Source organism: Saccopteryx bilineata, chromosome 9 (assembly GCF_036850765.1).
Source record: "Saccopteryx bilineata isolate mSacBil1 chromosome 9, mSacBil1_pri_phased_curated, whole genome shotgun sequence".
NCBI lineage: Eukaryota > Metazoa > Chordata > Mammalia > Chiroptera > Emballonuridae > Saccopteryx > Saccopteryx bilineata.
The window spans coordinates 29,032,602-29,057,776 of NC_089498.1; the positions used below are offsets into that span (position 1 = coordinate 29,032,602).

The following is a 25,175-nucleotide window of genomic DNA, read 5'->3' on the forward strand; positions in this document are numbered from 1 at the left end:
AAAACAGAAAAGCATGCATGCTGCTCACACGTATTGTATCACTTTCCCATCACCTCATCTCAGCATTTATGTTACTTGTTACTTGCAAACCCCCCACCCCCCACCCCCCCATAAAAAACTCTGAAACTACTAGAACTGGAGCTTTTCACACACAGAGAGCGATCAGCATTCCTTGCTTCCTTGCTCTACCCCTCATGGGAAATTCACTAAAACAAGCACATGCAAATCAGAAATCAAGATGTACCTCTTTGACTTCAGGCAACAGGCTTTTTTTTTCACATCACTGATGTAGAGGGTTCCCTTGGGTACCTGATTTAGCAAATATATTAAAATAAACAAAGGGTAATTAATAACCACGCAGAAGGGTCCCAGGACAGTATGTTAAAAAGGCAGCCTAGCCTAGCTATCTATGAAAAGGGCAGAGTGGTTTAGTTCCACCTGCCTTGGCACCCTGGCCTCAGCCCTGCCAGAGGAGGGGTTCCAATGGAAGGGCGTGGCGTGGCGTGGCGTGGCATGCAAGGTCAGGGTCGCTTCCTCTGACTATGGCTCCCACCCCTGGGAGCTCCCGGAGAGTGACACCCACTGGCCTGGCAGCCTGGGTCAGCTTTGAAGCTGTCCTCAGTTCAGAGACCTAAGCGATTCTGAATTCCCTGAGGGGGAGGGCTGGGAAGGTCTCTGGTGGGTGTCTCTCAAGCAGTCCCCTGTCCCCGCACTCAGGAAAGTCCTCTTCCCTGCTCCCCCTCCTCCTTCCTCACTCTGGTCTGTTCTGCGGATATCTCTGACCTTAATTGCAAATATTCTCTTAACAAATTGAACCGTTTAGATATCACCCTTTTATTTATTAACTTCCCCTCTGTTTAAATTAGTAGCAGAGATGCTTAGAACAGTGATATGAAAATGAGGTTGCTTTTTTTTTTTTTAAAGAGCCTTTTTGCTTCACAGTGAATAACAAAGCACAGTAATTCAAAGTAGTTAGCTTTCTATGGTTCAAAAAACCCTTATTGCTATTAGCTGTACTAATGTAAGTGGCAAAATAATTATCATTTACTGTATGGAGTCCAATATTTTCCAGACAGCAGTTTAATAACAAAGCAGACCTGTCATGTCTCCCTATAGTTAGTCACACTGTGCAAGTTCAGACTGTCAAAATATATTTAAAATCTAATTTTAAAAATTGAACATGATTACAGAAAATCTGTGTACAGTAATTGCAATAAACTAGTAAGTCGATCTAATTTTTTTATCCAACATGGATATTCAGTATTTTTCTTTAATTCCCCTCACACACTTTTATTTGGATTGCCCTCCAATTGGTGTGAACAGATACACAGCACTCACACACCTGCTAAAATTTGTTGGCTGAGTAACTGAACACAGAATCGTTCTTTACTTAATTTTTCACTGAGCATAATTCTAATGATTTCAAATGGCCTATGTCTAATTGCTCTGAGTATGCGTCAAAACAGAAACACAAATTTGGACTCTTGTACCTGTCAGAGCTGTCCCAAATACATTATAAGCTTTCATTCACATTTCATTTTTAAAATGCTTTTAAAATCCTACGGTACAAACTACTCTTCTTCACGTAACAGGATACATTAATCTTTTGCCACGTATGTTATTTCTATGCCAAAAATAAAAATAAAAGAAAAAGAAAGAAAGAAAGAAGAAACATACTGAAGTTATGAAACCTGGAAGGGTTATTAGTAATATCAGTGGTTCTTCATTTCAAATAACTAATCTAAAAAAAAAAAAAAATCTTCCCATACAAGGTTACTTATTTTTTTAATTTTTAGAAACAACAAATTCTTTTAGAAACACAAGTGAATGGAGTTTAAAAGCTTAAGAGATGATGGAGAGAATATTTTTGTAATTCCTTTGGGGCTTTGCAAACATATGTTAAGCTTCTGCAAGGAATATTTACATGAGATCATATACTTACGAGGCATTTTTCAATTTTAGAAAAATATTTCAAAGCAATAATTGAACATAGGCTTTGCAAAATGCCCCTTTGCCTTCCTGACCATCTCATTGATGGTCTCTTGTTATTTTTAGAGAAAAAGAATCAAGCCTCATTAAATGCGATCTTTGGCATCTGGCCTGAAATCTCATAAAGTTGATGTCCTTTTTAGATCATTGGTGTCATTTTTTCTCAAGATGACCTCTACTCTTTGGCTACCTGGACATTTATTTTCAAAAAGGAGGGGAGAGAGGTTCTGTCTGCACACCTGAATAGAGTCCAAAAGCCATTGTGGTTTCTCTGTTCTTATGGCCTTCACCCAGGCTACTCATAGGGGGAAGAATGGTGGGGGCAAGGGGGGGGGTCTCGCATGGGAGTGAGAGAGATTTCAAGTTGGACCGCTATAGTGTAGTCCAAGCCTGGACTGCCAGCACAGAGCTTCTAACAGTTGGATCTATTTACCTAATGATTATATAGTATTTTTTAATAGCATAGGAATGTGCAATGATATTCCAAGGAAGATTTTAAAAGGTCTCATTACTGTACAGCACAGGGAAATAAAACAGACAGTGTCTCTCCTCCCTGAAAATGTGCTACAGATGGCCAGCATGTGCCCCACCCCATAGTGACACCCACTGCCCAGAGTCATGCTGAATAGGGCAAAGGTTTTATGGGACAACCACGCTAAGATTGGCATTTCAGGCTAGGTTGCGTTCATGCCTACCAAAATATAGAGTGGACTGATTAACTCTGTTGTGTGATTATTTTTATTTCATAATGTGGGAACTGCAGATTTATCTTTTAAATACCTTCTCCCTCTCCAATGTTAACTTTAAAGGGTTCCAGAGATAGATGGATAGATGACAGATGAAAAAAATATGTTGGAGTCTTTGCCTGAATATGGAAAGTGTAAAATATCATTTTAACAGATTTAATCTTAGAATGATCATCCCAGCTTCCCCACTCCATCAACAAAGCTTTTAGTATAATTTGACAGTATAAAAGTGTCTCAGATGCTGAGATCATTAACTTTTAGTTTCAACATATTTATCTGAACCTGAGTGAATCCTTCCCTAGGAGAAAGAAAAAGAAAAAGGAGATTTATTTAAGAAGACAGTGATACTTGCCTAACTCCTCCAAACTCCAGGATCTAAAAACGGAGCGTTCCTATAAGCAAAAGCCCCCTACAGGGAAAGGGCGCCTTTCTGAAGCTTAGCTGTTGTCAAGTTCCTCCTCTTAAGACAGTTCCTGGGCGCCTGAGATCTGCCTGCCACTGCTCGATTCCGGAAGGCAAGCAAGACCCTCAAGCTGGAGCTGTCGGCAAAACTCGAACAAAGTTTGCTTGACCTGCTTTGCTTTATAATAAGCATCAAACTCATTTATACCGCAAGAAACCTCAACCGAGTTCAACCGAGTGGAGATTTCTATAAAGATTTCAAAACAGGCTTTCTGAATTTCTTTCTTTCCTTTCTCTTTTTTTTCCCTCCTTTCCCTGTCACTAACCAGATATATCTGGAATATGGGCCTGAAAATTAATAGAGTAAAAACCCAGTTATCTGGAGCGACACTCTTATTTACGAAAGGTTCCTAGGGTGGCTTGCCGGTGGCCTGGGGGAGGTCCCAACGCCAAGGGCCGGAGCCGCTCCCTCCCTCTACGCGCCCACCTGGGAGCGCAGCGGAGCAGTTTATTTCGACGTCCCTGGGAGCTCCACTATGGGCCGGGCAGTCCTTTTGAAAAACTTAAACCCAATTTCAATACAAATCCAAGTCCCCTGTTGGGGCGCGGGGCGCGGGCGCGAGGCGGCGCGGGGACCTGGGTGCGCTGGGTGTGCGGCTGTTGACGCCCCCAGGCGCTGGGCGGTGTTCGGGCCTCTGCGACCGGCGCCGCGCTCGGTAGCTTCTGTGCGCCTGGGCCTCCCGGGCGCAGCTGCGGTGTTGGGGCTTCGGGCCGGCAAACAGGGACAACCCGGTGGCCTCAGGCAGCCGCTGGGACCCACCCTTTCGGTACTGCCTCCTGCCCTTCTTCACCTGCAAGCCCTCCCTGGAACCCCTAGGGTGAGGAGCTCACCTGTCCCTACTAAACCCAGACCATTAGGCCGGGGGGCAGTGATGCTCTCAGAAGGAAACACAAAGAAAGGTCCCAACAGAGCAAGCATATATAGGGAGGCTGGCGAGTGGAGGGTGTGTGTGTGTGTGTGTGTGTGTGTACACACGCATGTGCATTAGGTATGTGTGTGTGTGTGGGAGGGGTGTATGGAAACCAGGAGAGGGGGTGACCTCAGAATCCTCCCTGCCTTCATCTCCTTCAGTCCAGGCTTCAAGACCCTTCTTGGCACCCGCAGCTCCAGCCACAGGTAAACATTCCAGGTCACATGCCCACTCTTGATCTAGGGCAGCTCCCTGGCCCTTCTCTCCATCCTGGTCTTTGTCTACACAGAATGTGGGGCAGGAGTGACTTCACGGGGCCAAGACCTCAGCTTGTGTGACTGCCTTTTAAGTCTCTCTGATGGACCTGTGTGACCAGGCATGGGAGGAAGAAGCACCAAAAATTCTAGAGAGGACAGTAGGATGAAATGAGGTTCAGGCAGTAAGGGGCAGATGCCTGGGAACTAAGGACATCACTGTTGGGTTTTAGAAATCGTGGGATCACAGTGCCAGTCAGGGGCTTGTCAGTCACCCTGTGCACTGGATCCTTCCTGGTTGGACCTAGAGGCCCTGGGAACTGCCTAGAGGGAACCCCTGGCAAATAGGGGGTCAGACGCCAAGGTGGGCTTCTGTTGGTAATAAGCCCCCAGCCCCTGCACGCCAGCACCTCCCTGCTCTCTCCTCCTCTGGGCCTAGTTTGGGGTTATGATTGTGCTGGGATCCTCAGACTGGCTTTTCTTCTGAAGAATCCCACCCCCCCACAAAGAGGCCAGAAACTCACTTCTATAGGCCCCCAGAAGGGGACTAGGCCGCATAGAACCAGAGCAAATTTGTGTTGCCAAGAGGGAATCTGCACCACTGACCCGATTTTCCAGCCCAGGAGTCCCTTGACAAGCATCATCGCAGGGGATTCTCCCAGGATAGCGTTTTCACTCCTCCCTGCCCAGTTCTATAAGGTCTCCTGACCTCTCCTAATTCCCCAACCAAAAAGAACCAACAGCGAGGAAAAGCAGCTCTTTGGAATCTTAGTTTGGAAACGCTCAAGGTTGGTGATCAGAATATTTAGAACAGAGAAACTCAACCCAAATCCCCAGTGTGCAGCTCACATCCAGGCCTGGGTTGGACGGGGGCGGGGAGTGTGGGGGCTGGACACAGAACTATTTCCTCTCCTCTCCCTCCTCTTCCCAAACCTCCACTGACACCCCTCCCTCATCCTCCCCTCTTGAATTAAGGCCCCTTTCTAGTCCTAACTAATGATCCAAGAATCTGTGAAGGGAGAGATGTGATTTTGCAATCCAACATCCTAATTTACAGGGGAAAAAAATTGTTATTTAACAAAAAAGGAACGGAAAAGAAAATGAATTTTTTTTTGAATAAAGTAAGGGAAGAGGTGCTCAGTAATAGATGATTTGGGTAAGGAACTGTGCGTTCCAATCCTAGCCTCTCTGTGGAAAGTGTATCTTGCGAGTGTCTTAAAACTGTCCAACTCCGGAGGCAAATTCCTACCAAGATCTGGATTCTGTGTGCTGTGGATGCGTCCTTTCCACCTCAGCCTGGTCATATTGGGCAAACTAATGGGAAACACACAGACAAAGGGCTTTCAAATTGAAACAATAAAAACTGTCACGAGGCCATCAGACCTATTGTGGTGACCACAGAAAATAATTGGCATAACGTGTCTGACTGATCCAAAAACATCACCGCCCTGAAATCGCAGATTGATATATTTATGAGTGCCCCAAAGTTAAGACATGAACAATTTCTCCAGATTTCGGTTTGATCTCTAAAATTGTTTTCAAAAAGGAAACACATGTGGCCATATTTGAAAGACAGAGGCTGCGGAGAGCCTTGTTTGCACCTGGCATATGCGTACTCCAGGCCTGACTTTAGCCAGGGAACAAGTGAAGTGGCTAGCTGGCTGGCTGGGGCTTCATCCTGGGGCTCTTGCCCTTCTGGTCCTCCCCTCCACTCTCTCCTGCTTCTCTCCGTTTTGTTTCTCACCTCCCACAGATGGTGCTGAAAACCTGGAGCCAGGGTGTTGCTCCGCCTATGTGCACAGCAATTTGACTTGCTTTGTTTTTTGTTCTGTCGTTCTAACGGGTAAAGATGTTCCCACATTGTTGCAGGACTGTACTTCTTTATGCCCGACAATCATGAGACAGCCTGGGAGACTGAAACCCTCTCACCCTGTCCCCTACCCCCGCTAGAGAAAAAAAAAAAAGTGCTAGACAGAGCTGGGTTTGTTCCGGAGCCAGGCTGAGCGAGGCTTGGGAGAGCATACCCCTTCTCTGGAGCTGTTAGATGTCTAGATTTTGAAGATTTATATAAAAAGTGACAAAAGCCGTGTTATCAGAAGGTGGGTTAAGGCCCCTGCTCTGTTTTCAAACAAATGCAAACAAACAAATACTGATGCTCGTGGCTAGGCCCTGGACTACCTCCCTCATGGCTACGCTGGTATGCCCTGCCTTGGACTTGGGACATCTTTTAAAATTTAGGATGGACCAAGAGTGGAAACAAACTCCAGGGTTTCTCTTATTGTTCCTCAAAATAAGAAGGCACTCACTCCAAATTATTCATCCAGCATCCTGAGGAATAATCAGAAGTGGTTAAAAAAAAAATGATAGCATCACTGTAGATAAAACTTCCCTAAAAAAAAAAATATGAAGACTTTGCTTCAAAGAATGGGGCAAAATTATTATTTAAAAATATATATACACACATATATATAAAATGATAAAAAAAAACCATTGCCTTGCAGATCAGCACACTCGGGCTGGGGAGTCTGGCTTGCTTTCCCCTTTTATCGCATGTTTATATGAGGAGTCAGGCCCCAGAGCTGGGCTGCGTGTTTTACTGACACGGAAATCAGACGGCTGAAGGTTGTCACTCACATATTTTAGTCTTCCGACCTATGTCAGTTAGTCTTTAACTACTGACAGGCAAAAAATAGAGGCACCTGTGTGGCAAGCAGACTTTTAAATGTATTGATTGGCCTAGAATACTGGAGGAGTGCATTTTTATAAAGCCAAGAGTGTGGAGTCGTAAGGAAGTGTATTACTGGGCTTCACAAAACCGACAGTAACACAGGATCCTCCCGATACTGCCCTTGGGAACCTCTGTGTGTGCCACAAACAACTTCAGTTATTTAGCGGAGGGAAATGCTAGGAATGTAGCTACTGTGACAGCTGTGCCCCATGTTTGTAAGGGTGGCTACCACTTGCCCTCTGTTCACTGTGCTTCGCAGTCGAGCTGGTGGTTTGGCAAGGGGAGGTCCTGTTTAAGAAGCAAAGGCTCTAGAAGTGACGTTATTAAATAAAAACTGAGGGAAAGGTAGAGCGGGGGAAAGGATCAGAGCATTAAAACCCTGTGTTCAGGAATAGATAGTGTTTCCCCCTGCAGTGGTCGGCGTTGAAAGGGGCCCAGGTGGTTATGGCATTGAAACAGATAAATAAATGTGATATGGAGACATCATTTCCTCATCAAGATCAGGAAGTGGAATCTCTGCCTATTTGATGTCAGTCTATTAATGTGTCAGATACACTGTAAAAAATTATTACATGATTTTCAAAAAGGAAACATGCAAGGAGGGGGGGGGATTAAAAGGAAGTGATTCCGCGAATGTTTGGGAACAGAAAAGAGGGAAGAAGAAAAGGCACTCGGAGGGCGTGTATTGGACTGAACTCTGTATATGGCTACACATTGTTTTCATTTACTGCTGTGTCTGATAAATGAACACGTTTGACATCACTGATAAACACAACACTATTAGGGCCTACCAGCAAGCCAGGGTGCTGGACTCCGCTAAAGCTTCTGCCCATGGCATCTGCTTGGGGAGGGAGGGGGGGGGTCAAATATTTTTTTCTCCTTAGTGAAATTATCTGCCACAGAAACAATGAAGCGTGAAAAAGTACTATTTAGAGTGTGTGTGTCTACGTATGCTTTACAAATGCTAGCTGTTACCTTCTGGACTACTTCCCTTCCTATCAATGTGTATGTGTCTATCTACATTTCAGGGGGTTTTTACAACTAGTATTAAAGGTTGAAAACAGTCACACCTATTCTGTTGCGCGCATCTTAAAGTGAGAAACACTAGTGCGCTTTGCTGCGGGTCTGTACAGACAACCCTTAGACAAAAGGCATCCTTAATTAGCATGGAGCTTTTATATATTTAGTAGTCTTCTTCTTCAATGCAAACATTTCTCTTTAAAAAGGAAACTGAACAGAAGTCAGGGGCAGGTTGTATGCTACCACTGTAAGGTAATACTGCTTACTACTAACAATATATTTTTAATGCACAGTTCTCACATAAATTTCATTTCGTGAATACACTGGTAAGTACATGTTGCTGGGGCTTCCAAAATGTGGCGTATCCCACTGATGGTTCCAACTTGCGAGTGGGCTCAGTTCTGTAATTGGAATGAAAGGAATTTTTAACACTATTTAGACAAAGATTCAAATGCAGTGTAGAGGGAAGGCTAGATTTCCCTATATGATTTTTTTTTAATTTACTGACTTATTTGTAATAGGGGCGCTTAGGCAGGATTTAGGATTTCTTTGTTAAAAAAGCATGTATTTGTGTTCACGACTCCATTCCACCTCAAAGTTTTTAGTTAAGGATTATTTCTGAAAACGCCTTTCACTAGGTGCTAACCTTCCCTGAAAGCCAGCCACCAAAACCCCATTTCTGTCAGCACCCCTCGACTCTGCCTTCTAACAAAGGCTTTGGGGGCCAAAGCCTTCTTATTATATTGAACTGTCTTGTAGGGTTCTATCAGAACGCGTAATTGTTGCCTAACTGTATTTTTCTCCCAAGTCGCATTCCTCACGAGATAATTGCAATAACTCCATCCTGAATGTCACTCTTATTTTAAGAATGTGTTTGCCTACAATCTGTCATCTGATGCTGAGCTTTTTGCACTAAAGTGACATCTTCATTTCTGTTTCTTCAGGGGAGACTTGCCTATCTCCTAGTCGGGATCGGAGGGAAGAAAAAAAAAAATCTCTGAAGCAGAGAACAAGGAACATCCAGCACATGGAAATGAGTTTACTATTAAGACTTTTGGTAAACAACATTCAATGTGCATTTGGGAGCCCTATCTAAACTGGTCAGCATCTACAGGGTACGCACTGTTTGTAGAAAAAAAAAAAAAAAAAAAAGGAAAGAAAGACAAGATGATAAACTGGCCAGAAACCATCAGTGCCAAGCACAACCTGTTTTTTTCAAAATAAGGCCTTCGGTCAGAGTTGCAATATTATCTTAAAAAAAAAAAAAAAAAAGAGAGAGAGAGAGAGAGAAAGAAACAGAAAAGAAAATAAAACAAAAGTCATCGTGTTTGGCTCTATTTTCAAAACAGTGTTGGCTTTGTCTAACATTCTATTCGTGTTCTAGGGGAAGTTGACCAAGAGTTGCACGAATTTGTGTCATTTTAAAATGGGTCAGTGAAGTCAGGGGAGGTGGCTTCAGACTCTCCCAATCATACATGGCGTGTTTTTTTTTTTTTGGGGGGCAGATACCCATAAATCAAAGCATATTCTTTATTCCACCACAGCATTGTTTTTGGCCTGTATTTCAGGAGTGAAGGTGATCTGAAATTCTTACCAGTGGAGAAGCCCTCTGCTAAATAGTCACGGGGAATGATTTAATCACAGAGTTTAAACCCAGATATATACCTGGAGTATCTGTAAGCAAGGGGTAGATCTTTTTCCGATTGAAGAAAAAGGACCTTCAAAGTTAAAACTCAAACAACTTTGATTTGTCCAAAGTGTTGCTGTTAAATCTTGTCAGGCCTGGCTAACACGAAAATCATGGCGTGGAAAGGGAAGAAGGAAAAATAATCAGTTTGAGCCCCCAAAGCAAGAATTGTTGCTCTTTACCATTAAATGCATAGGTGCCCAAGCCACCTCCACCATGCCTAGTTTTCCTGGCGTATTTGCCCTCTAGATGGGTCTGCTGCTGGATTAGACGCTCAGGGCAATGTTGAGAAGGCCCTGCTCTGGGGCTGGGAATTTTGTTTTCACTTAAGGGCCATGATAGCTCAAACTCATTGGAAAACTGAAAACTCTGGGAGGAGGTAAACATGGGAGAGGTCATCCTTTACATTTCTATTAAATATTGCTAATGATGAAAAGGGACTGGCCTCCTCCCACCTCACAAAGCAGCCTATGCTTCACCCTGAATTATTGCCTCCCTAACTCCTCCATTAATCCTTCCTCTGGAGACAGGGGTGCATTTTACACTTCTAATGCGGTGTTGGGCCCAGTTAAACTGTACACTAAGAAACTGAGTACAGAATCAAAAAAAAATGCAGTTTATTATTGTAGATTATTCTTTCTCTTGATATAACCAGAATTGAAAATGAAAGAAAAAGCACATAGGAACATCACGCGTGGTTAGTTAGTAACTCAAGATATAAAACAATTTTGCACAGCAAAATATGTAAAAGAAAAGTAACTGACAAGATTTTTTTATATTTATTGTGGTAAGATTTACTTCTCATTTTTTTTTTTTTAAAGACAGGATGTCAGTCCCTGAAAATAACATTTACTGATTATTGCCTTTAAAACTGTGGATTTTTTTTTAAGTTACAGAAAATCCAGTTCTGCACCACAATACAACTGTAAAAAAATCTGCATCATTTTAAAACTGTGCAGTAATGCCATTTTTATAACTGCATAAATTTTATTAGCGTTCTAAACAGTTTTTGCAATTTTTTTTGTATTATATGCTTGCAGGTTATATCTTAGTGCAATTCAGTCCCAAATACTTTAATTTTGAAAAAAAAACATACATTTTGAATGTAAAATACCCCTACAGATATAAACAGGGGTGTTTCCCCTTTTAATACTTTGGTTTTCAATACAGTCAGTGGTATAGCAAAGACTACACATACCCAACTTATATTTAAGTTGCAAGCACATGCTGTATAAGCTACTTTTTAAACAGTCCCCTTGCAAACTCTACCCCCCTTAACATCACAACAGTAAACAATTTAGTGCATCAATCTTTTAAAAAATCTACAGCTAAACAGACCTAACTCTTTCAAATTTATCTATAACATTCCTTTATCTGTAGCATACATTTTAACTGGGCTAACAGATTATAAAAACTAGAATTAAATTATATACTAGAAACTCATAGCATTCCACATTTGACAATGACCTAAAGCCAAAAAAAAAAAAAAAAGTTAAAATAAGAATAAAACAAACCAAAAATAACGGGGCAGATTTCTTTTTTAAAAAAATTTAGACTGCTTTCGGCAACAGCACAATTTGAGTCCCCAAAGTGGGGTGTCATTCTTATTAAAAAGAAATGAGTTAAGAGTTCTTTAATGTTTGCCAGGTTAAATTTTTAACCCATTCTGGCATCTTTGACAAGGAATGCCTTCAGTGCATTTACAATGGGAGGCTGGAAGTTCTGAGTAACTCAAAGCAGTTTTGGAGCAGATGCAAACTTTCATGGGAAGAAGGCTCTAGGGTTGCACTTTTTCGTTCTGAACTCAAAAAAGTCATGAGGCAATAAAACAAAAGTATGAATGCCATGCCATAAGTCTTCGAACGTCCATTTCCAAGCCAAAAGAAAAAAAAAAAGAAAAAATAATTATACCATACATGTCCAGCATGCAGGCTTTTTTTTTTTATTAATATAATGTCTCTTTTCCATAAAGTCTTTGAAACAGTTATAGTTCATTGTTGCTAAGAGAAAGTAGCAAGCATAATAATGCATGAGATGAGAATGAGTTTTTGTAAATGGCAGACTAAACTCTCAGATTTGGCATCATAAGGCCAAAACTCACAAGTCACACACCCAGAAGGTTGATGCAGGCTTGATTGTGGCAGGTTCATGAGGAATTTTTTTCTCTATTTTAGCATAACAGTGCTAAAAGCCCGATGGAACTCAGTACGCTGCAAGTCTATAACATTTCACATTTTTTTTTTTTCCTTTGCAAGCTCAATCTCACATGAAGAACTCAGGAGAAAAAAAAACTTAGTTTTTTTCTTTCTTTCTTTTTTTCCTTTTATTTCAGAGGAGATGGGTGGACAGGGAGTGAGGGTGGAGGTTGGGAAAAAAGGGCAACACAGCAAGCTCCAAAAAGTAAAAAAAAAAAAAAAAAAATCCAAACAAAATAAAAACACACACGGAAAATGGAACACCAGTTCATGAACTGAAGAAGAAAAAGAAAAAAAATATGTAAATGATGCAGGCTTCAAAGTTGAGCATGAAGAATTCTGCTGAGATCTTTGAACATTGTGCAAGTGGGGGGGGGGGCGTAAAAAAAGCTACCAAGTTATGGAGAATTTCAGATTGGCAATCCATGAGCCAGACATCCATTCCCTCCCCAATTTAAAAACAGCCACCACCACCACCACCACCACCAACAACAACTCCAAGCATGGGTGTGTGTGTGCCTGTGTGTGTGTATGGGACTAAGGGAAGCAAACTCGGTAGGGGAGGGGGCAAGGTGGTGGCAAGCAGGGCTCTGGAACTAGCAAGCCCACACCCGAGTCGGACCCCTACGGAGCACTTATCAAGGTGGCTAGCTGGGATCGCGTGTCAGACTCACATGAAAAACTCGGGAGAGGACGGGTTGTCGCTGCTCGAGCCGTTTTCTCGGAAGCCGCTGCTCACCAACTTCTCATATTTCTCCTTGTACGCGTCCCTCTCGCGCACCAGCCTGGAGATCTCCTGCTTGAGGTGGTCGACCTGCTGCAGCAGCTGGTTCTTCTCGGACTCCAGGACGTGTCTCTGCTGCACCCTCTTGAAGCGGCAGGACTGGGCATAGCCGCGGTTTTTCAGGGTCCGCCTCTTCTGCTTCAGCCGGATCACCTCCTCCTTGCTGACCCCGCGCAGCTGCCGGTTCAGCTCGCGCACCGACATGGTCACCAGCTGCTCGTCGGAGAAGCGGTCGTCGAAGTGCAGGCCGCCAGTGGCGTGGTGCGGGTGCAGGGCGCCCCCCGTCCCCGCTGCGCCCCCGCCGCCGCCGCCGCCACCTCCGCCGCCGCCCCCGGCGCTAGCCGGGCCCCCGCCGCCCGTGCCTCCCGCGCCACCGGCCGAGGCGGACGCGCTGCCCGCGGCGCCCGGCGCGCCGGCCGTCGGGTGGTGGTGGTGGCCGGCGGCGTGGTGGTGGTGGTGGTGGTGGTAGTGCGGGCCCGCGCCGCTCTGCGCAGCGGCCGCGGCGATCACGGCGGACACCACGGCGGCGGCGGGGCCCATCTCTTCGCCGCTGCCGCCCAGGGAGGCGCCGGCGCCGGCCCCGGCCGAGGCCAGCTGCTGCGCCCCGCGCGCATAGCCATCGAAGCCGCCCTGGAGCTGGTGGCTGTTGCTGATGAGCGCCTCGACCGCGTCCTCGGGGCTGAAGCCCAGCGCCTCGGGGTTCAGCTGCTGCGGGTAGCCGGTCATCCAGTAGTAGTCTTCCAGGTGCGCCTTCTGCTCGCTGCCCGAGCCCGGGCTGGGCGCCGAGAAGCTGGGGGAAGGGGGCACCGAGCTGCAAGGCGTGCTCATGGGGGTGGAGGACAGCGAGCCCCCGGCGATGAGACGGCCGCACTGGCTGATGATGCGGTCGGTTTCCACCGGTTCCTTTTTCACTTCAAACTTCATCAGATCGAAGTCATTAACATATTCCATGGCCAGGGGACTGGTGGGCAGGTCGGAGTTGCTCATTGCCAGTTCTGATGCCATTCTCCTGCCGCCGCCGCCGCCGCCGCTCCGCCAGATGGGCTGCAGGAGAGGGGCCAGCGGGCTGTGCTGGGTGGCCAGCGGGTGAGCCAGCTTGCCGGGCTGGGGCGCTTCTAGCTCGCGCGGCGGTGGCTGGCCCGAACCTCCGAGCGCGCACACACCCCCCCTCCCCGCCCTGCCCGCGCCCCCCGCGTCCGCCCTCCCTCCTCCCGGCTCACGCCAATGTGCTTGCTCGCCCCGGCCCCTCCTCGCCTGCTCGCCTTGGTGCGCGCCGAGCCGGCGGTTTCAGGCTCGGGTAGGTCCTCCACGGGCTGCGGTGGTGGTGGCGGCGGCGGCTGCGAAGCCGGAGGAGCCCTGCCTAGTGCGCGGCGTCCCCCGCTCGCCGCTCCGCTGCGCGCTTTGCATAAGGAGGGCTCGCCTCGCCGGCCGGGCTGCAGGCGGGGCGCGCGCGGCGGCTGATCGGGGCTGGAGGCGCGGCGGGCGGCTGTCCCGGCGGCGCGGGCCTTGGCACGGGGGAGTTAACACTTCATGCTTCTTGCCTTCTCTTCTGCCTGGCTCTTTTTATTTTTTTCTTTCCTCTCTCTCTTCCTTGCGCGCTCTCTCCGTGCAAAGTGCAAGACGGAGGTGCAGCCCGGCTGGAGGAAAGGGAGGGGGTAGTTTAGTTCTTTCTTGCCTTTTTTTTTTTTTTTTAAAAAAAAAAAGCAAAATAGCGAAGTCCTGGGGAAAGGCGAGGCAGAGCGCAAAAGGGGGAGGCCGAGCCGACGAACAGCCCTAGCTACAGCTCGAAGATGAAAAAAGATTTTAAAGCCTCTGATCCAGCAAGAAGAGTTTAAAGCAATTGCGGAGTTTTATAGCACTTGTGACGTCAGGCCCAGATGAGAAATTGACTGGTACTCCAGACCAATGGGAGGCGGCGAGAGAGGCCACGATTAGCATAATAGTATAGAAACAAGGAAACTTTTCGGAGCTGTCAATCAGGGCCCAATCAGCTGACTGTCAGCTGGGACGGGCTGGCTTAACCCCTCCCGCGCCGCCACCTCTCGAGAAGGAGCAAAGTTTGGTGCAAGTGGGGAAAGAGTTTTCCAGAGGGGCTGAGGGAACGGGAGGATCGGGAGGACGGTTTGTTTTGCTTCGGAGCTCGAGAGACACCTGCCTTCAGGAGCCCCTGCTGGTCCGTCACTCACTCTGCGGGGATTGGTCTGACTGCTCCCCTGCCTTCTTATGGTGCCCAGGATTGTGCATTATCCTGGCAGCCTTCACTCCTCGCTCTACCTTCGGCATCCAGGTGTCTGCCCCGGGCACCTTCCTTCCCCCAGCCTAGCTGTGCCGGGAACTCAAACTTGGCTTCAATTCTTTGTCCCTCTCCGGGTGCTGGCGCGCGGAGGTGCAGGGGTCCCGACTGTGCGCAAGACGCTGCCCAGCCGCGCTCCTACCGTGGTGGTGCGCAATATGCGGAGAGAGAAAGCCCGTTTTAGCCCTCTCTTTTAAAGGAGCTGAAATAAGTTGTTCAGGGACCATCACGCGTGGGGACCGGCTGCTCGCTGGCGTAGCGTGCCCTTGCGGGGAGCGAACGCCTACGCGAGTAACTCCGGGAAAGCTCTTTCAGGTCAGCCCGGCTCAGCCCTTCGGCTTCCCACTCTGGCTCTCTTGAGTTTGACCTTTGAGATTCATATTCATCTCTCTCTTTCTTTCTCTTTCTCTCTTTCACACACACACACACACACGCACACACACGCACACACGCACACACACACACACACACAGGCTCACCCACCCCCTATGAAATCTGACCCCTGTTTTATCAGGGTCCCGCGTGCCCTTTGCACTTTTACGTTACACTAATTATTTCATACTCGATCGTGGAGCGGAACTAGGGGTAAAAACAACACTCCAGCACTCGCCAGCTCCCCTCGAAGGGTTAAATTTTAAACCGCGGTTTCTCGGACAAGCCCGGAAACCTAGAATGGGGGTGGGGTGGGGTGGGGAGCTACTTCTCCCCCTCCCTGTTGCAGATGCTAATAACTGTTCAATTTTCTAGATCGATTCTTTTAAATCTTATGCAAAAAGAAAAAAGGAAAGCAAAGAGAAAAGAAAGAACCAACAACTCTGTTTCTAAGATTTTAAAGCGATAGGCAAGTCGGAGAAGCCGAGATTTATTTGGGGGAAAGCAAGAGTGCGCGAGCCGACCCAGCGTTTGGACTACGAGCCTGCCTGTTTGGATTGTTGAGACTGTTGATTCCTTCAATTAATGAAATTCATTTGGTGTTAATGACAATTGTTCTTTTTTCTTTTTCTTTCTTTTCTACTTTATGGGAGGGGGAGACGCTAGGAGGGTGCATTTTTTAAAAAATCTGAAAAGCCTGCAAAAGGATCGAAGAGTGAAAACTATTGTTGGACCCAGTTGGTTTATATCTCAACAGCGCCACCTTTCGGCAAAGGTCAGTTGAAATTGATCCGTGTCCAGTTTTGTTGATGAAATGGAAAGGAGCTGGTTTCCCAAGGTGGGAAGAGGAAAGAGGTGCAGAAAGTTAGTTTGACTGCAGTGGGAGAACCTGATCTTGTAGGAAAAGGGCTGGAGACAGTGCGAGCAGATGTGAGAGACATTTTTTTTTTCTACTGGTCCCTCTTGATTGTTGACCATGGGGCCAGGAGACACAGAAGCCTTCGGAGTATAATTCCGGCCGAGAGACTTTTTAACAAGTGGATCCCATGTAACAGGGCCCCATACCCTTTAGAAGTGCCAGGATGGCCTTCCAGCGGGCTTTATGGCAATATCGATAGAATTAAAGTTACTTGTAATTCAGTGATAAATGGGATGTCTCTAGTAAGTAAGATTAAGTGCAGTGCTATAAAGTTGTTTATCTGAAAAGTAATTCTCAGAAAACCTGACATCTGACACTTAGTCATATATTAAGCCCGCTTCTTGAACATTGCACTTCAAAATGCTCTCGCCCACCCCACAGCATACTTTACTATTTATAACAAGACCTCAGGTGTCACTCCCTGGCTTCAGACACCAGATCAGACTTGTGTTAATTTCTCTGATGCTGGCAGCCTTCAGTTTCAGCAGACCCCAGAGTCTCTAATGAGACCCCCCCCAAAAAAAAGGTTTGTAGGCACATCATAATACTAAATGGCCAACGCTGTTGGTATTTTCCAGAAAAGCACCTTTTCTTTTCATCATTACTGCAGTGAAGCTGTTTATAAGGGTAGTTTTGGATTTTATGGGACTACTTTGTAGGGTTGGAATGAAGTATGTCTATCACCAGTTTGGGGAATAAAGAGTGACAATTATGTCAATATTTATGCAACCTAACAGAATTCCTTTGCTTTCCACCTCTTAAACAGTATTTTACCTAGTACTGAAGTTCAGGAATTATAGCTTATTTATTCAGGAAAATATTAAACTACATAAACATGTTATAACATTTAGCATTATTCATAGCAATAGTTTTCCAGGCATTTTTTTTGTCATTAGCTACACATGTCTGAAGTTTATAATTTTTTATGTAAAAAGGGAATTTAAATGTAGATAGGAAAAATTAATCTTTTTATGATATTTTTTTATCCTTTTGCATCACATTTTTGTTAAAAGCTGTAAGATATGATCCTTGTCTCTCATGAAAGTATTTTTTGGCCAGAAACACTGAAACTTCTGCATTTATAAACAACATTTATAAACAAAGTTTGCTCGTGACGAAGACCATGCGATATAGATTTATGGCTATGTACCTAATTGTTGCAATTATATATAATTTCTAGAAATTAAATGCCCATGTTTGGACAGCTAAATGTATTATTATCTGCATATTTTTTATGGTTTATTTTTGTATACTGCTGTCAAGCTATGGTATTTTTCTTTCTCTTATTGCAGATTTTTTTAAAATTTTTTTTTACAGTCTCCCATTTTCTCTTGAAAAGAAAAAGAGAGAGGATCGGAATTATTTCTAAGATGTGTAACAGTCGTGCTCTCAGGCTTGTAACTTAATTCCCACTTTTGTCCTTTTTACTTTATTACTTAGTGATTCATAGGGGTGTCTAAACATTTACAGTTCTCCGTTTAGTGGCGTTTCTTTGACAATTGAGCTCTGTCATTTTAATTAGTACTATTCAGGTTTTGGATTCTGTACAATTATGGCAGGCCACGTTTCTTTAGGCTTCTTTGCTCATGTTGTTTATTTCACTTCTCTCCAAGCTCATCTCATCCAAATAATACAATATGAGCCGTGTTTTCGTACTGCTTAATACCCCCCCTCGCTATATATATGCTAGTAATCTCCGTAGAACAATATAGAGTAATTTTGAAACCATGCATTTGTCATTATTGACCAATTCAAACCAGTAGCACTAAAGTTTCCGAAAGCCGTGAATATTTATAGAAGAATTTGGGGAGGGAGGAGGACATGAGTCGAATCATGTAGAGGATTGCGAAACCGTAACATCCAAATCACAATTGTAGATTCACGTCGGTACCTACACAGCAGCTATGTGTGCAAAACGAAGGAAAACCCTGTTCGTGTCTGAAATGACAATGATTAAAAGCTAAACGTGATTTATTAGTTGTTGTTTTTTATTTTCCTGGTGGTGAGTTACAGCTACTCAGGTATATCATGTTGGAAGCAGACCTAGATCATCTGAAAAGAACAGAAGGCATCCAGTGTAGTGTCTGAACTCTTTGTTTTCTCAGGAGCTGACACAGAACTAACCAGAGTCCACTAGATTTCACTGTGAAACCAACTGAAGTGATGTGAGGAAAGTAACTGAATGAGGAGGCACAGCCTGTTCTTAGGTCTAAGGTTAGATATATTCTTTTAACAGTCTTTAGTGAGCAGGGTAAGTAAATCTCAAATCACTGTTAGCAGATTCATGGAAGAAAATTAATAGAATCAGACGAGATAATCTGATAAGGGCAAAATTGCTGAGGAAACAGTCTTGCCTCATATTGGAGAATGTGAAACAACAGTCTGATTACTAGGAGTCGTTATGAATAGGTGAATTATGTGCTAAATAATCATCAGAGTAATTCAGCATCTATTAATTCTTTTCTCTTTAAGCGATTCACAGTTGTAAGTTAAAGCCGCTTTCTCTTTGAAGACACATCTTTTATAATTTTTATTGGAGGTAATTTATTATTTGCATTACCTGTATTTACTTCATAATTGAACATTTTGCATTCAAATTTATGTAATGCATTATGCTTGAGAATATATTTCTGCATGATTAGCATAAATAGTCACTTACCTCATGAATTACTAACAAAGTTTATCTTAAAATATAGGTTTTTTTATTAAGTGGAACACAAACATATGTACAATAAATTCTGATTTTCTGGTGCAGCTAGAGAACAACTCACATTTGATTTCGGCGAAACGAGGCTGAGAGGGATGGGGAGTAATCTTGAGAAGGAGGCAAAATACGGACTAGTGAGGTTGGTAGGTTTCTTTCAAGGGGGTGTTGTTTAGATTGGTGGTGTATGCCTGGGATAGGCTAGGGGCAAAGTGCTGGAGAAGGGGCTAGGCTTTTCATACATTGCTGAGATTGCTTACTGGATGATCTTGACATGGATTGTGGATCCTGAAAAAACCTGAAACTCATCATCTGTACCCTTTGCGAAGGACCGCGATAGCAGTTGAATCACATTGACAAGAGTGTGGGGATGGTTCCTTTTACATTGATTCTGTTTGTTTATTTGTTTGTTTTAGTCTCCCTAGAGTTCCTCCTTAGAACACAATACACACCATCCCATATAATACTCGTTTGTGTTGCACAAGAGATGTGAAAAGCCCAGATGTTTTCTCAAGTGAGAATTCCTGGACAGGTCTCCCCAGATTTGCTCAATTCCCTTCCTGTTCTTCACCTGCAAAAGACACCCAATCTAGCCTGCCGACAGGGGGTGATTAATAGTTTTGTGCAAACATGAACATTTGAATGCAAGGACTTCTATTGGTTGTAGGGCAATAAGTGGAAATACAAAATGACAAGGCCCCCCCCCCCCCCGGCCATTCCAAATCAACAGATCCCCATGGCTGCCTTTTATAACTTGTTCCCTTTTCCAGGGCACAGCCATCTCCTTGGAGTTTGCTTTCCCTTCAATTAGGGACAGCTTCTGATTTGCTTCTCCATTGTCACCATCCCTTTTGATCCTAGTCACAGCTTACACCCATGAGGGAATTTGTCTCGAAAGTGTTCAACCCTTCAAAGATTGTTATTGTGCTGAAATCAGAACTGATAAAAAGAAAAAGAAAAAAAAGAGAAAGAAAGAAAGAAAAGAAAGAAAGAAAGAAAGAAAGAAAGAAAGAAAGAAAGAAAGAAAGAAAGAAAGAAGGAGAGAGGAAGGGAGGGAGGGAGGGAGGGAGGAAGGAAGGAGGGAAGGAAGGGAGGAAGGAAGGAAGGAAGAAAGGAAGGAAAGAAAGAAGGAAGAATAGAAGAGGGACCTGATACTGGGACAGTGTTTATTCAGATTGCAATTTGTATGCATGATAACTCAAAAGCCAGGCTGTGGTCATGCTGGCTGTGACAGTCTGGGTCACTGTCCTACCCCTGGGGGTGGGGTGATTCCTGGGCCCGTTCCAGAGGCATTTAGCGGCCATTTGACCTGGGAAATGGCACCCGGAGTTTTAGAAAACACAGACCAAACTTAAATACTTGTGTGATTACCAGGAGGAGTGTGTTGATGCGGATGATTGCTGAATTTGTATGTTTCTGAAAGGGTGGCCGGGGCCTGAGGGAAGGGACCCCTTGGGGCCCTGCTTTATATCTTCATTCTTGGTTGCATAATAGGTTTTGCTGAGCTTTCTCACGTGCTATTCTACATGCCAGTGACACCCTCCCAGCCTCATTCATCAGGATCGTGTTCCTGATCGGACAGAGAACTGGGCTACACCACCCTCCTCACAATAAAAATTAGTCACATTTTTAGACCTATTGCTGGTGTTTTTATTTAGTTGTAACAGTGATGTGGGCGGTGCAGGCCATCTGTTACATATAAATACTTGAACAAGACAGACATAGGAGGATATCAAACAAAAGAACTACTATTTCTCATTTTCACCCCAATCCTCTAATCTTGGTCTCAGGTGCTACTGTCTGTAATAATGGGGGCCTGTGCATATACTTTTTACAGAATGAAATCATGGTATATAGCACAGTTATATAACTTGGACTCCCTACAACACATCCACCTTAACAACCTTAAAGAGTGGTTTGGAGCACTCCTCTCTCTGTTGTCAGAATTCACCTAATAGAATCTCAGGCTGGGAGGACTTAAGGCAGGGGTCCCCAAACTACGGCCTGCGGGCCACATGCGGCCCTCTGAGGCCATTTATCCGGCCCCCGCCACACTTCCGGAAAGGCCACCTCTTTCATTAGTGGTCAGTGAGAGGAGCATAGTTCTCATTGAAATACTGGTCAGTTTGTTGATTTAAATTTACTTGTTCTTTATTTTAAATATTGTATTCATTCCCATTTTGTTTTTTTTACTTTAAAATAAGATATGTGCAGTGTGCATAGTGATTTGTTCATAGTTTTTTTTTTTAGTCCGGCCCTCCAATGGTCTGAGGGACAGTGAACTGGCCCCCTGTGTAAAAAGTTTGGGGACCTCTGACTTAAGGGTTCTGCCCATTACACCGTCTCACCAACCAGCGATCAGAATCCTCTTTACAACAATATGGCATGTGAGTCAGCACGCAGGGTCGATTTTCCTAGGCCCAGCAGACACCGTTCTTAGGACCTATGAGACTATCTGGGGCCCAGGAAAACATTTTAAGTTTCTTTTAAAATTAGAGGAAAAGAAGTGAATATAATGTAGCATGGATTATGTCTGTCATCATACCAACAGAGTCATAAACTATACCTAAATTTTAATGGAAGAAGGGGTTCACAGAAACCAAAGTGCCTTGTACCTACAAAACCCCAAATGTGGTCCCAACAGTATGCACTGGATCACCTCCAGTGACAGGGCGCTCACTACCTTTCCATTTTATCATATACTCTGTCCATCTGTCTTCCCACAGTGCTTGACGTTGTCAGGAAAGCTTTTTGTTTGTCTAGTACGAAGTATATTCCCTTCTGCACACGAGTCCTGATTTCATACACTCAGGGCCATGCATAATAAATCCTTAGCTCCCTCATAGTCTCTGGGGAGTAGAAAACAACCCACAGGATAATGCCTTCTCCCTGCCTTTCATATTCCATTCCAAACATAGCCAGTGTCTTTTGCATTTTCACTTGTGCCTGCATTTTAAGTGCCCTTGCCTCCAGGTGGCTGAGTCCCAGATGGGCCCACCTGGCTGTTGTCCCCTCTGGAGGGTTCAGGTCCTAGCACTGAACCCGGATCGCCAGGTGCAAGCCTCCCCTCACGGAGCAACCACCGCCCTCTGCCTCCTGGAGCCGCAGTCTGTCTGCTGCTCCTGCAGCCCATAATTGCACAAGCTTCTCCGCAGACACAGAACACCGGTGACTCATCGTGCGCGGCCCCAGGCCTTTTCTTCTCACATTTCCCCCATCCTCTGTGTTCTTATGTTTTTGAACCCCAGCACAGAAACCGCACAACCATGCCCAGCAGGCTTCATCTCATTAGGTTCAGCCTGTTCTCCGCTTGTCTGAATCTCTGTGGCTCTAAAATGTGCCATCGACTAGTTTTAATTTGCTTCCCAGCTTTGTGTCAGATGCAAATGAAATCGATGCCCCCCCCCCTTTTCCTATGGCTTAACCTCTCCGAAGCAGGTCCCTCACCTGCAAAATGGGGATAGAGTCAAGATCAGAGATTGTGCCTGTGCTGTGAGGCCATAGAGGGGCTGCACAAGTGGTCGGTGCTTTTCTGAATGTTCTACCCTCTCCCTGGGTGGTTGGCAAAGCATCAGAAGGGACAAAGCCCTAGGATGACCCAGTAGACCCTGTCCCTCTGAACCCAATCATTACACAGAATGACCCACCAGATTATTCGATGGGTTTAAGAACATCTTTAATCTACAGGGAAACGCAAATCAAAACCACCTGTGAGCTATCGTTTCACACCTGCATTCGTGGCTATTCCCAAAAAGACAACAGGTAAGTGTTGGTGAGGATGTGGCAAAAAGGGAACCCTCGGGCATTGTTGATAAGAATATAATTTGGTCCAGCCATTATGGAAAACAGTATGAAAGTTTCTAAAGAACTGAAAATAGAAATACGATATGATTCAAAAATTCCACTTCTGGGTATTCCATCCAAAGGAAATGAAACCAAGATCGCGAAGAGGTATCTGCGTTCCCATATTCATTGCAGCATTATTGAGGCCGGCCAGAGCCCAAATGTCTGCCCGCAGGTGAGTGGATAAAGAAAACGTGGTACCATATTCGCTATGGAATATTATTCAGCCTTAAAAAACCAGGAAGTTCTGGCAATTGTGACAACATGGATAAACCTGGAGGACATCATGCTAAGGGACATAAGACACAGAAAGACAGATACTGTATGATTTCACTTATATGTGGAATCTAAAATCGTCACACTCAGAGCTACAGAGAGTAGAATGGTGGTTGCCAGGACTGGGGAATGGGGAAGTTTGGGGTATAATGGTGAAAGGTACAAGCTTGGGCCCTGGCCGGTTGGCTCAGTGGTGGAGCGTCGGCCTGGCGTGCAGAAGTCCCGGGTTCGATTCCCGGCCAGGGCACGCAGGAGAGGTGCCCATCTGCTTCTCCACCCCGCCCCCCTCCTTCCTCTCTGTCTCTCTCTTCCCCTCCCGCAGCCAAGGCTCCATTGGAGCAAGGATGGCCCGGGTGCTGGGGATGGCTCCTTGGCCTCTGCCCCAGGCGCTGGAGTGGCTCTGGTCGCCACAGAGCGACGCCCCGGAGGGGCAGAGCATCGCCCCCTGGTGGGCAGAGTGTCGCCCCTGGTGGGCGTGCTGGGTGGATGGATCCCGGTCGGGCGCATGCAGGAGTCTGTCTGACTGTCTCTCCCTGTTTTCCAGCTTCAGAAAAAAAAGAAAAAAAAGAAAAAAGGAAGGTACAAGTTTGCAGTTATGCAGGATGAGGAAGCTCTGGAGATCTATTGGATAGCACAGAGACTACTGCATTGTGTACTTGAAATTTGCTAGGGGGGTAGATCTTAAGTGTTTTTGGTATATATATGCACACACACACACACACACACAAACACGCACAGAAGATAGTAACTATGTGAGGTAATAGATATTTTAAATAGTTCGACAATGGTAATCATTTCACAATGTATATATGTGTTAAAACATTATAGTATATACCTTAAATATATATAATATCTATTTGTCAGTTATACCTCAATAAAGCTGATAAATACTGAATTGGCCTATTTGGTAATTGGGGTAATTTGAAACTACACTACCCGCCCTTCCCCCCTTCACCCAGGATGTCCTACACACATCCTTCTAATCAATTCTAAAATTGATAACTGCTTTACTTTCTTATGGGGTAGGCAAAGCTCTCTGTCAACCAGGGTGGATTACTTCATTGTTTGATGTGTCACCTGCTCTGATCTTTGTAAACATTTGACCTGTCAAAAACGTATAGGAGTTGTCTAAAGTCGGAACCTTGAAGACTAATAAAAAATAGATGTACCCTAGAAAACGTAAGCAGAGTAACTCTGTTTCTGTATGAAAGCATCTTTGAGATCTGGTCTTCCTTGCTCATTTTTTTTTCTTGTTTAGATTGCCACCCTCGCTGCCATTTCCTGGTGCCAGTTTGAAGCTGGAGGCTCCGAGTCATTTTCTTGAACAGAAAGAGTTCAGAATTTCCAGTATGTCCACCTTTGGGCTGCAATTGGTTTTCCCTGGTCTCTCTAGAAAGGACATACATGTGCAGGTTTTTGCGAATCTGCCCTCCATGATCCCCATCTCGCCCCCTGTCAGAGAGACCCTGGGAATGAGAGAAGGAGGGAGCCTGGGAGTTTTTTATGACCTGCCAGCTGTGCTTTGGCTCCTGTCTAAGGGCTTGGTGCTAGCTGGGTCCACAGACCCGGTCTGGGTCACCAGGGCTCTGGAGGAATGGCGGGGATTCTCCAGGCAAGTGTCACTGACTATGGACTCCAGGCTTTGTGAGAGTTGCCAATCAGGGCCCAGGGATGTGGGCGCTGGCAGATTGGGTGGGAGAAAGGTGGGCTGGCTGGGAGACAGCCTATTCATTCACCCTCTGACCTCAGCAGAGCACTTCCCTGTCTTCCTCCAGCCCATCTTCTCAGGCTGCAAAGGGACCGAATTGCATGAAGAGTTTTAAAAAAAAAATTTTGCTGGATTGCATAGAGGGAATGTTCGCAGCCCTTTGAGGTTGAACCTAGGCAGGTAGACATGGACTAGACGGCCAGGCACACAGACAGAGCTGACATGCTGGGTTGTCGTGGAGCCTGCTGGGTCAGAATGGTGAAGTTCGACTATCTTTGGGGTCA

The 25,175-nt window shown here is 45.2% G+C and overlaps 1 protein-coding gene across 3 annotated transcripts; it reads right to left on the reverse strand.

The window, feature by feature from the left end:
- Window positions 1–244: 244 nt before the first annotated feature.
- MAF (MAF bZIP transcription factor) lies at window positions 245–15,557 on the reverse strand. 3 transcript variants are annotated; one of them, XM_066242862.1, is made up of 3 exons: window positions 15,212–15,557; window positions 12,667–14,413; window positions 8,245–8,511 (listed from the first exon to the last, which is right to left on the reverse strand). In XM_066242862.1, the coding sequence occupies exons 2-3, from the start codon at window positions 13,779–13,781 to the stop codon at window positions 8,418–8,420; spliced, it is 1,209 nt and encodes a 402-aa protein (XP_066098959.1). In that variant the 5' UTR covers window positions 13,782–14,413; window positions 15,212–15,557; the 3' UTR covers window positions 8,245–8,417. The 3 variants fall into 3 exon arrangements, with proteins under 3 accessions (XP_066098960.1, XP_066098959.1, XP_066098961.1); XM_066242863.1 differs by lacking the exons at window positions 8,245–8,511; window positions 15,212–15,557 and adding an exon at window positions 245–309 and having other exon boundaries at window positions 12,667–15,176; XM_066242864.1 differs by lacking the exons at window positions 8,245–8,511; window positions 15,212–15,557 and adding an exon at window positions 10,398–12,267 and having other exon boundaries at window positions 12,667–15,174.
- Window positions 15,558–25,175: the final 9,618 nt, after the last annotated feature.